Source organism: Motacilla alba, chromosome 7 (genome assembly GCF_015832195.1).
Source record: "Motacilla alba alba isolate MOTALB_02 chromosome 7, Motacilla_alba_V1.0_pri, whole genome shotgun sequence".
In the NCBI taxonomy this organism is placed as follows: domain Eukaryota; kingdom Metazoa; phylum Chordata; class Aves; order Passeriformes; family Motacillidae; genus Motacilla; species Motacilla alba.
Window position 1 is genome coordinate 15,987,573 of NC_052022.1, and position 12,023 is coordinate 15,999,595.

Below are 12,023 nucleotides of genomic sequence, written 5' to 3' on the forward strand. Positions count from 1 at the left end.
GACTGCAGCCGTGCCAGCCCAGCCCACAATGCTAACCTCTCCCACATTTTGCCTTGGTGGCTGCTTGTAGGAGGAGTCATTGCAGGATGTTTTCTAGATGTTTTTTGCATCTTTGGAGCCATGTGGGTGACTGAGCCATTTTTAAAACCCTGCTGACTCCCTTTGCCAGAGGATGCTGCTTCTGCCTGGGCTCTCGTTCCCCTTGTTTTTGGGGACCAATCCCTCCATGCAGGCTGTGCTGGCCAGAAAGTGAAGGGGAGGTCTAGGTCAGCAGTGGTTGAGAGGTTTTGGGGGATCCTGGGAGCATTCCTGAGGCTCCTCTGTCCTGCTGTTTGCTTTGCTGCCCACTGTCCCAGCACCAGCAGCCAAGAGCCAGACTGGCATGCAGCCAGGCATGATGCCGGGATTAGGCACTGCCTCCTACAAATGAGCTGTTAATTATCATAATCTGGTAATTGAGAAAAATCTAATTATGCAAAGCTAATGGATTTAAAGCTGTGCTGGGGAGCACAGGCCAGGGGAGCACAGCTGGGCAGGGCCAGTGTCGCCAGCCCGTGGCTACAGACATTGCCAGAGTCCTGCAGTGCCTTTTGCTGCACTCTGAGGCTCTGCGGGTGCCCAGGCAGGGCCAAACATCTGCAGGAGAGAGCCCAGTCCTCTTGCTCTCCTCCAGCCCCACTGGGCCTGGGAAAGACCTCTTCCCAGTGCCTGAGCATCCTTACCTCTGATTTCCCCCCATCTCTCCTGGGAGGCTGGAGAGCACAGCCTGCTGTCCCAGCTTGTGTGCCCTCCCAGGCCTCACAGACATAGCTCTGCTCCGTGCCTCTGCTCTGCTTCCTGTCAGCAGCCGGGGGCTGGGGGATCTGCTCAGACAGGTCCATGAGTGGGGAGCCCAGTAAGAGAAAGCAGCATCTTTTACTAGACCAACTGAGATTGTCCAGAAAGGGACACAAGCTTTTGAGTACACAAGTCCTTCTCAGCGCTCACAAGCAACTGTTTCTTTCAGCTTCAACGCTGGCCTCACAAAAGATTTTGCATCTTCCTGTGCACTGTGAAGGTGAGGGAGGCTGAGTGGTGCTGGCCCCTCCACCATGTCAGATGTCCTGGCCTCGAGGTAGCACCATACTGGAGAGCCTGGCATCATCCCTGAGGTGGCATGCAGGTCGTGCCAGCACCTGGCACTCCCCTGAGGCCTGTGTCATTGCTCCCATGTGCTCTGCCACCCCTCACTCTTGCCTGTGCTCATGGCAGGCTGGGCCCTTTCAGCTTTTGGGGATCCCAGAGGAGGTGTTTGAGTCCAAGGGCACAGGAGCTGTCACACCCGACATCTTGACTCCTTTGCCAGCCTGTCGAGCTGTGCTTCAGAGCTCTGCTTCTGCAATGCTGGTGCAGAGCTTGGCTTCTCCCACATCTCCACCGCCAAAGACAGACTGATCCCAAACACATGCCTGGCCAGGCATCTCTCTTGAGCCCAGGGCCATGCAGTGCTGCCCAGGTGGCATCTACATGTCCTGGCAGGGGAAAATGAGGAATTTGCCCGTCTTCCCCTTCCCTAGGGAGCCCACACTAAGTGCACAGAGAGGGTGGAAGTGAGCAGGACTCCAAGTAATTGCCCACAACCCCGGGGGACAGGCAGTGAGAGTGCCCTGAGCTTTCCAGGATGTTTCAGCCTCTGGCTCCTGTTCCTGCAGGATGTGGTGATCGCTAAGTACATCTGTGATCTCGGCACTCAGCGAGCTTCCCGCTCGGGGCAGGGTGCGGGCGGCACCACCCCGCACCGGTCCCGCCCCGGCTCTGCCGCACAGCACTCGCCGCACAGCCCGGCCGCCCGGGGCTGGGACGGTCACCCCCCCGGAACCGCGTCCGGCACCTTGGACTCCGCGGGGACAGGCAGAGCCGGCCGGCGGCATGTGGCTGGAGGAAGCTCAGAAGCCTCCCCCACGCACCTGGGGTCACCCCTGGCCCTCTGCAGACCTTCCCGCGGGGGACTGCCCTGACAGGCACCCAGCACGCAATGTCCCAGCCCCGCGGCAGCCCCCGTGCAGCCTGGAAGAGTTTGCCAGCCGATCCACCCTCCACGGCATCCATCACATCTTCCGGCACCGCCGCTACACCGTCCGCAACTTGCTGTGGCTGCTGGCCTTCCTGGGCTCGCTGGCCCTCCTTATTCATGCCTACGCCAAGTGTGTGGGCTTGTACTTCCAGTACCCCCACAGCACCCAGCTGGAGGAGGAGACGGAACACAACAAGATCTTCCCCGCCGTTACCATCTGCAACCTCAACCCTGCCCGCTTCTCGCAGCTCTCCAGCCACGACCTGTACTGGGCAGGGGAGATGCTGGGGCTCCTGGATGGTGCTGGCCGGCCCCTAGTGCCAGAAAGCCCTGAGAGGAGCAGGCTGGAGGCTCTGCTGGGGACACTGGCCATGAGCGAGGAGGAGAAGAGCCGTCCCTTCCACCTGGAGGAGCTTTATGAGCGTGCGGGCCACCAGCTGGAGCTGGGCGAGATGCTTGTCCGCTGCACATTCGCCAAGGAGGACTGCAACAGCAGCGACTTCCAGACAGTGAGTGGCCAGTGGTGGGACATTCCAGGGGGCAGGGAGGGCTAGGCATGGCCCCTGGGCTGGCACCCACACCCTAGTGCACTGCTGTGGTGCTGATAAGGAGCCCCCAGTGACCAGGGATCAGGGAAGGGGAAAGATGTCAGGCACCGGTTTTGGTGGGCTGTAAGGCCTTGGGTTTGCTGGGGCTGGGGCAGAGCCCCATGCAGAGCTGGGTGCCCTGGGCTGGGCTGGGGGGCTCTGGCAGTGCTTGTGCGAGGAAGCCAGGCTGAGAGGCACCGAGAAAGGGTGGGCTGGGGGCCCAGCCTTAGGATTAGCACAAACTGGATCAGCCCCAGCAGAGGCAGGCTGTGACCCGCAGCCTTCACCAGCCAGCCTGGCAAGCCTGGCTCCTTACCTCTGCCACGGGCTCTGGGGGAGAGCCAGCCTCCTGAGGGCTTGCAGAGGGAGGGAAGGTAAATCCGGGCCTGGAGGGTTTTAAAAGGGAACAAAGCATTTCCCCTCCTGGCAGAGCAGGTACTAGGGCTGAATCCAGGCAGTAGTGTAAGTGAGCAGAGGAAGGCACAATCCTGCCCTTCTAGTCAGCATGGGGATGTGCCTGGGATGTGGACACAGGGAGGTGGCTGAGCCCCTGGTGTTATCAGAGCCAGAAGAAGTAAAAAGCTCATGGAAGTTGCACTGATGGACACCACACAAGTGCTCTGGCACAGATCCCACAGGTTTGTGGGATCTTGGTCGGGCCAAGGGTGAGGGAGAGCTACAGCCCTGGCCTAGGGTTCCGAGCCCTCCTGGACTGGGGACAGCTGACACGCAGGGGGAGTAGTGGGCAGGACTGTGCAAGGCCAGTGCCCGCCCCGAGAGTCCTGCCAGCCCTGCCGTCCCACGGCCTGCTGGGCACCTTGGGGGCTGCAGCCTCTCCCGGCAGCGCTTGAGTGCCCACTGCCACTGGCTCTCCCAGCTGGCAGCTGCTCCAGCCTGGCATACGCAGAGCTGTGAGTTGGGAGGGTCTCTAATCCAGCATGACGGCTCTGCTCATCACCCTAATGAGAACAAAGCGGGCTCTGCTCATCACCCTAATGAGAACAAAGCGGGGCCGTCACACTGGGCCCCTCCACCAGGTGTCAGGCAGCTAGCGGGGGACACGGCCGTGTGCCAGGAGGGCAATGCTGTGACGGGGACCTGCAGCCGCCTGTGAGAGCCACGGGGGCCGTGGCTGCTCTCACAGTCGGACTCCTGCCACTGTGCCACACTCCACAGCCTCCCCACCGTCTGCAGAGCCTCCAGCGCCCAGCCGGGTGTGGCTGGGTCAGCCCCGTGCGTCAGGCGGGCTTGGGTGGGATGCAGGCAGGGCAGAGGCAATGCCCAAGTGGGAGCCATCCCTTCCCTTCTTTCCTTTTTGCTCCTGAGTCAACATCGGAGGATTACTGGGCTGTAAACAAGGGGATCAATGGTGCTGATGGGAACATTTCCTGGTAATAGCTGCGGCCTGTAAAACACAGTGCAGGGGGAGGAAGGGGAGGCTCTGCTCTCACAGCAGTTAACCCTTCCCACCCATGCAGTGGCTTCTTGGTGCCTCGGCTTGGACTCACCGTGGCTGGGCCGGATGGTGCAGTGCCTTGGCTTGGCAGGCACTCAGCCTCTGAGCACACAGCAAGGTAAACCCTGTCAGAGGTGTGATGCCAAGCTGGCGATTCTGCAGGAGGCATCCTGACCTCTAGGACTGCAGGGTGGCTGGGCCCTGCTGTTTGGAGATGGCTGTGAAGAGGCAAGTGTCATCCCAAGGAAATGCTTCCAGCACCGCTGGGAAATGTTAAAGCCACTGTAGAAGGATGCCAGCTCTGGTCTCTGCATGGGAACACGAGGCTGCTACAGGCAAGTGCAGAGGTGCTAACAGCTGCTGTAGCATCCCCTGGGTGCTTAGGAGAGCAGAGTGTGCCATCAGCCCTTCTTGGCAGCCCAGACTGTAGGGCTTGGGACAGGTGAAAAGATTTCTTCCTGCTGGTTGTAGGGAAGGATGCCCAGGTAAAAGGTTTCTTTCGACATCCTTGAGCATCTGCCTGGGCACCTCTACTGTGGATCTCAGCTCTGCCTGCTCTTCTCACCACCACCCCTCTGGGAGCAATAGTACCCAACTGGCTCCAGGCTCAGGCCCCAGCCCAGCCTGAGCTCCCTGCCCTTCCCATGCCACAGCTTCCCCCCTCACTGCCAGCTACCCTGCTGCCCACCTGCACGCACAGGCAGCCCTGAACACCCCAAATCCCTTTCACGCAACCTGCTGTGCCATTGCCCCAGCATCCATGTGCCCCGAAGGCACTCCTGCCTTGGCAGGACTCCCCATCACTGGTGCTGCCCTAGGACACCGTCCTGCTGTCACACAGCCACACTGCTGAATGCCTCATGCTGTCTGCAGCCTGAGCAGGACAGAGGGTGACGAGTGCCTGGCACTCAAGCAGATGCCTGCATCCCTCTGTGGACACAGGCTGGTCATGGTGCCCTGCACCTGCCCTGCTTGTGGCTGGCAGGTAAATGTCAGCCTATTTTTATCTGCTGCCCCATAGGGCGGCTGTTCCTTCCATCCAGATGAGCAGATGTGCCTCCATTTTCCATCCCACTGGGGAACAAGGTTAATCTCCCTGATTTCACTTCCTCGCTTCCTGGAGCTGTCCTCCCCAGGTCTGGGCAGTGGGGGATCAGGGATAATCCTCCCAGAATGAGTCAGGCTGTGGTGGGCTCTCAGCATGCAGCACAGTGGCTCCCAAGGGATCACCTGCTGCTGGTGACGGCCAGCTCCCCACTCCAGGATGGCAGGGGCTGCCTTCTTTCCGTGGCTCAGCCAGGCTGTGTGGAGCCAACCTGGTTGCAAAAGGTGAAGAAGGTGCTGGGGTGGGGCAGATATGTGCCACGGGATTTACACAGGGCTGGTTTGTTGTGGGACTGGACACAGAAGACCTAGAGGAAAACTCAGGCAGCTCTGAACAGCATCAATGCAATGTGTAGCCAGCAGCACAGGTAGTGGAGCTGCAGCTGAAACACTCCTGGTGGGCACTGTCTGTGTAATCATACCTGCCTCCAGTGGTTTTCCCGGCCAGCACGGTGCAAGGCAGCACCAAGGGGCGGGCGTGGTGGCCGCAGCCCCGCTCTGAGCGATGGTGTGTGTAATAGCAGGGCTGGCAGGTAATAGCAGCCTGGGAGCCCGTCAATAACTGCACTCTCTGATGGATGCCGCCCTCCCCTCTCTTGGCACAGCCCACAATTAGTAACAGCAAAGCTTGCCACTCTCCCCACCGCGCTGGAAAGGTAGTGGTGGGGTTTTTGGCTGGACCAGGAGGTAGCTGCGCAGGTCATCCAGGTAGCCTCAGCTTGACTCCCACCTTCATGCATCACCTAAGAGCAGATAGTTTAATATTTTATTAATAGTTTTACCCCCTTAAATTATTGATCAGAATTTACAGCCAGAGCTGCCAACTTCAGGAATCAATCTGGCATCCTGCAGAGTGGATTGGGGGCAGAAGGGAGGCAGAAGGGACAGCTAGCCAGGCAGGGGGCATGGCGTGGGGCTGGCCGTGGGGGCAGCACAGTGTGGGGCCGCCTGGGAGCCCTGCTCACCTCCTAACTCTGCTAAACTCTCTCAGAATGACGTTCTCAGTGCTTCTCCTCCGTGAGCAGCCCAAGCTCTTCCTTCCCAGCTGGCAGGTGGCAGCAGGCCCTGGGCAGCCGGCGGGGACAGCATCGCTATCTCTGCCACCCAGCCGCTGCCTGCCCGCTCGCACCAGCTGCCTGCGGGAGCACCTGTGCCCCAGCTCACCTCCGTGAATTATTTAAAGCTTCTCCGGGTGCTGCGGGAAGATGATAACATCAGAACTGGGGAAGAATGGGAAGCTGGAGACATTGGGCAGCTGGTGGGAAGCAGCTCCTGCCCGTGCTTAGGGTCTGTGGCACCCCTGGAAGTGTCTGGAAGCATCTGTGGCACCCCTGGAAGTGTCCCTCTGCAGCCAGGCTGGCCTTGGGGACAGGACTCACCCCTCAAGAGCGGCTGCGACCTCAAGGGCTGGGACTGCGACCCTGGAGCTGGAGAGGAGATATGACCAACTCAGGAGAGGAGTGTGTTACCCCTCCCACAACACCCAGGATTGTCCCCAAGGGTGCCGACAGGGATCCGAGGCAGGCAGGGGTGTCAGGGCCAGCCAAGGTGCCCCAGTGTGGGGGCGGTGAGGGTGGAGGGGCGCAGGTGGGTGGCCCCTGGCCCTCTCGAGGCTGATTGCAGATCCGCCTGGCAGGGGATGCGGAACCTGCCGAAATAGCGGATTTAATTATCTCCGTGGAGCAGCGGGAAACCAGCGAGCAGGGAGGGGGTGGCGGGTACATGGGGCTGAGGCGTCACAGCAGGGCAGCAGTGAGGGCTTGATCTAGCAAGGCTGTGCCCCACGCAGTCTCCAGCCCCACAGCAGCTCCTCAGCAGTCCCAAGCCAAGAGCCCCCTTCCCACTTCTCCTGCAGGAAGGACGCAGCCCCGCGCTGCAGAGCAGCCCGCTCTGTCAGCCCTCTCTGACTCTACACAAGGCTGGGGACCCCCTCAGCCGTGCGCCCCCCTGCAGCCCCCTCCCCAGCCCCAGCCCTGCTCAGTATGCCGCACGCTCCCTCTGGGCACTGGGCAGGAACTCTTCATTTCACACATCATTTCCTGCTGCTGCTGCAGAGCCACCTGCAGCCTCATCCCCGTCCCCCCCCCGGCTGCCCCCATCCTCATCCCCTTGGCATCAGCCCCCCTGCTGGCCCTGGGACCGCTTGCTGCGCACTGCTGTCCGTGTGCCCTTGGCACTGCCCATGGCCGTCGCACGCTGTCCCCTGGGAACCGTTTCTTTGTCACCGCATGCCGTCCCGGTACGCTCAGCACTAATCCTTGGCACGATGCCTCATCCCCTCCACACTGCTCCCTTATCACTGACTGCCATCCTTGTCCCCTTGGCTCCTCCAGCACCTCTCTGCCCCCTTGGCCCTTCTCCTTTCCAAGGGGTGCTCCTAGCTGCCAACCCAGCCAGACTCCCCCTGCCTGATCTGCTTTGAGCCCCAGCCAGGAAAAACTGCTTTTCCCCCAGGAGATGGGCCCTGGCATCCCAGGCAGCCTGGACCCGGGTGCTCCTTGCTGCACCAGCTGCTGCGGCACAGAAGGGCGCCTGGCCCCGGGGGTCCGCAGGTCTGCAAGAGTTAACAGGCAGGGGCTGGGAGGTGAGGGAGCAGCAGGAGCGACCAGGAGTGATCAATACGGTGTGTTGGAGCCGCGCACAAATCGCGGCTTGGAGCCATAAATCTCCCTCCCATCACATGCGATGAGGATGAGCAGGGAGCTTATCTCCTGGCCGCGGGGCTGCCAGCCGCTCCCCCGACAGGCGCTGCCGAGGGGCTGCGGCCCCCGGCCCCCCAGGCACCCCACGGTCCTCGCAGGGCCACGGGTGGGTCAGGGGTGGGGAGGCTGGCACCTCCCAGGGTTGGTACAGCCCGGTTGCATCCATGAGGAGCACCTTTGTGGGAGCAGGCATGTGGATTCAGACAAGGGCTAGAGGCCAGGGTGATGGACTGGCTCTGGGCAGACACCCTGAAACAGCTGAAGCCACCCTGGCTCTCTGGCTGCTCCTGCCAGCCACCTGAGATGAATCACCCAGGGTGAGCGAGTCACCTGCCGCCCCCCTGGCCTCGGCCACACTGGCACCAGAGCCTGGCAGCAGCATCCACTCCACTTCCTCACCCTCTCCTTGGCACAGTGGCAGGGCTCTTGCTGCTCCGCTTTCTGCAAGGGAAGAGCTGCGAGGAGATGTCCAAGGGCTTGTGGAAGAACAGGCAGCACCAGACACACGGCAGGGTTGCCAATAGGGAGTCCAGTGCCCTGTGTGTCCCTTCCCAAGCCAGATGCCAGGTGACGCCCATCCAAGCAGCAAATGCTCCAGGAAGGCTGGGACTATAGGCATGTGGCAAGCAGCCTGCTGCTGGCATCTGGCCGGGATCAATTTAATCTCTCCAATCCAAGGAAATCCAGCTCATCCAGATCTGGAAAGCACCAGTGCCTGGATCAACAGGCAGGCAGGTGGGCAGGTAGGCAGGCTGCACCCACAACCCCATTCTATGACCCTGGCCAGGCTCCAGCTGCCCCAGTACGGCATGGCCTGTCATTTATGGGAACTGTGGTGAGGCCAGGGCTGCTCCGTGCTGGCAGGCTACAGCCCAGAGCATCCCTCAGCTGAGCCAGCTGATGACCCTGTGGCAGAGAAGGGCATATATGCTGTCACCTGCACCAGTGCATGTGAGCCAGGGGCTCCTGCAGCCTCCTGCTGCAGGCAGCCCTGGGCAGTGGTGCCCGGGCCAGGGCAGGACCAGGACGTGTCACTGGGTGCTGCCCAGACCCCAGCAGGAGTCAGGACTGGCTGCCGAGGGCTGGCAGCCATCCCTGTCCTGCCTGAGAGCCTGGATTGGTGTGGTGCATCACTAGCCCAGTGTGACATCAGTCATGAGCTGAGGCCCTGAAGCAGGCAGGGGTGGATGCCAGGAGGTTCCTCACTAGGATCTCCCAATCCAGCTTCCTGTACAGTCAGCAGCTGAGCTGGCATTGATTTATTGATCCAGCATCCATAGGGGTGGCAGCTGGGAGGGGCTCTGGCTTTGATCAGCCTCCTGCAGAGGAGACAGGCATCAAAGGCTGGTGCGTGGGCAGCAGGGGCCTCTCTCTGGGACAACGGGGAAATCCGGCTGTTGTCTTGGTGGGCATGGCCTGGGCTGGGGGCCTGGATGCTCAGGTAGCCACAACTCGCACCCTCCCCTTTTCTGGTGCTGCTGGGGAGGGGAAAGGGCTGGCAGGAGTCAGGGAACCACTGGGTGATGCTGAACCCCAGGCAAGCAGGGGTGCCACAACAATGGGCAGACAGTTTCTCTCCCGTGCTGCTGGCAGTAGCATATCTGCCATTCCCAGCAGAAGAAGCAGACCTGGCTTCAGCTGCATTCTGGGGTACAACAGGCAGTGATGTAGGGCACTGTGGGCCCCATGGCTGTGCCCAGCTCTGCCCTGAAGGTAGATGGGCAGGAGAGGTGAAGGGAGCAGGGCAGATGTTAGTGCAGCTGCTGTGCAGGGGTGACAGGTGGGATAAACGATCCTGGGTTCTCCAGGGGCCAGTAAATTAGAATCAATAGGAAGCAGGAATAATTTATTTGTTTGACATCGCCTGTTAATTAACTGGGCTGATGAGTGTGATGGGGAGTGGCAGGAACCCTTCCACCTGCTCATTTGGTACCTTTCCACAAGGGCTGGGAATGGCATGGGGGAGTTCCATTCTCAGTAGCCCAGCACCCATCCCAGCCTTCAGCAGTGGGGCAGGACAGGGGGAGGAGGGGACAGCATGCAAGAGCTCTTGGTGATGGCCTGACCAGCCGTGGCAGGGCACGGTGTGGGGAAAGGCTGAACATGGGGGTGCTGCATGGCCAGCAGGCCAGCAGGGCACGTGGTCCCTGCATGGTCCCTCTTGCTCAGCATTTCCTCCAAGCCCAGGCACTGCTAGACCTTGGCTTCTGGGCCTTCCTGGCTGCTGCAGCTCTGGTGTGGCCCATGTTTGCTCCACCAGTCAAGCATGCCTCCACCCAGGGCTACCTCTGCAGGCTGCCTCTACTTCCTCCCCCTGCTGCCCTGTCCCCAGCTCAGCTGGTGGCTGCACTGGCAGGGTCACTGCCTTGGCGCTCGTCCACGTGTTGTCCACACTCCCAGCGCACATCCTTGGCTCTGCCTTGCCTGCATCCTGCCAGGCTCACAGGAATCCTTGGCAGCTCCGTCAGGAATGGCTGCAAGCACAACTGGCTGGCGATGTGTGCCTAGGCAGTGCCACCCCACCAGGGCGCAGACACAGAGCTGTCCCCAGGTCCCCGCTGGCAGGGTGCTAGGCTGTCCCTGCTGCACAGGCCTGCCTCAGCCCCAGGCAGCGCCGTCACCTCCCTCTGTTTTTTTTAAAAGAATAACATTTCTGCTAAATACTTTAATCAGATTAGTAGCAGTGTGTCTGCAGTGCTGTTAAATCAATGCTCCCCAACACATCTCGGCGGCTAGAAATCAATTACTGTTTAAGCCGTGCCTTGGTCCCTGGCCTGCGATCAATATGGGAGATGTATTACTCTCCCAGAGACTTTCCCACTAAAAACCTTTCATTTGTATAACAAGAGCTCAGGCAAAGTGCTGGTGCCCTCCCTTCCCACCTGCCCCTCAAGAACCAGGCAGCCCCATTCCAGCTTCACTCTGGGAGGCTGCTGGGGCCGGCTGGCTTGGAGACTGTATGACACAGGATCAGGAGAATCCCTGCTCCAGGAGGAGATGTGCAACACTGGGCTAGCACAAAGTGGGCAAGACTGGGTCCTGCACACGATGGGGTGGCAGGTTAGAGACCCACAGGCAGGGTTGCCTGGTGCCCCCTGGCGCCTCCTGGGCCCTGTTCCAGTGTGGCTGAATCCTCTGCCAGCTCCAATGCGCACTGCCTTGGCTTCTGCCCACCACTGCATCCCAACCAGGGCACTGCCAGACCCACCCATCTCACAAGGAGGGTATGACCCCTACCCTATATGCCCCTGCCCAAGAGTTTTGCCCCTCTGTAGACCCCTCTCAAAGGGCTTTTTTTCCTCTTCTCCATCTTTGTCCCATAATTTGGAGAGTGATTTCCATTATTCATGATAAGGATCTTTAATTAGCTGTGAATATTAATGACTTACTCTGTAATTAATCATGCTTTGCATGCTGGGGGGGCAGCTCCTAGCACCAGCTTGGCTAAGTATGGCTGGCTCCAGCAGTGGCAGCAGCCCCAGGGTCTACCCCAATCCCAGGTCAGCACCCTCACCCATCCCATGGGGGAAACTGGCCCTCCATAAACACACTGGCAGCTTACCATTACCAGCCCCACCTCCCCAGGCCAGGGCTGAGGGGTGCTGTGAGGCACACTGAGGGGCTGCTCTCACCCTTCTCCCTGACCAGATCTTGCTTCGAGGCTCACAGCCTGGGCTGTGCTGGGATCATATCTCCTTGCCCAGCTCTGCAGGTGCCTGTGAGGAACGAAAAGTGGCTTTTGGTGTGTCACCTGCTCTTCTGCCCCATGCAGTGTGCTCTGGCAGGCTCCAGGCTGGGTCCTGCTGGGGGCTGCTGGGCCAAAGCCCTGCTGGGAAGCTCTGCATTGGCCAAATCCACCTCACCCCTACACAGCTGCAGGTGCCCTGCCTGAGGCAGACAGGCATCATCCTTCTAGCAGCTCCCTGCCCTCTCTGCCTGCCTGTCTGCACATTACCTCTCAGCCTTGCTCTCAGGGAATTTATGCAGTCCCAAATCTTGCCTGGCGGCCCCAAATTTGGTTCTAGCATTGTCTGCACTGAGGAGAAACTGAGGCACCGGGGCTGGTAGTGCAGGGATCACTGCCCATCCCCATCCTGACACGGCAGGGATGTCCCAGGTGC

At 60.4% G+C, this 12,023-nt stretch overlaps 1 protein-coding gene across 1 annotated transcript in view; it reads left to right on the plus strand.

Moving 5' to 3' along the window:
* Positions 1–1,879: 1,879 nt before the first annotated feature.
* ASIC4 (acid sensing ion channel subunit family member 4) overlaps positions 1,880–12,023 on the plus strand; it is a 62,605-nt gene continuing 52,461 nt past the window's right edge. Inside the window, exon 1 of the mRNA XM_038143672.1 lies at positions 1,880–2,562. Within this exon, the coding sequence (XP_037999600.1) occupies positions 1,909–2,562 (654 nt within the window). The 5' untranslated portion in view covers positions 1,880–1,908. The remainder of the gene's footprint in view (positions 2,563–12,023) is intronic.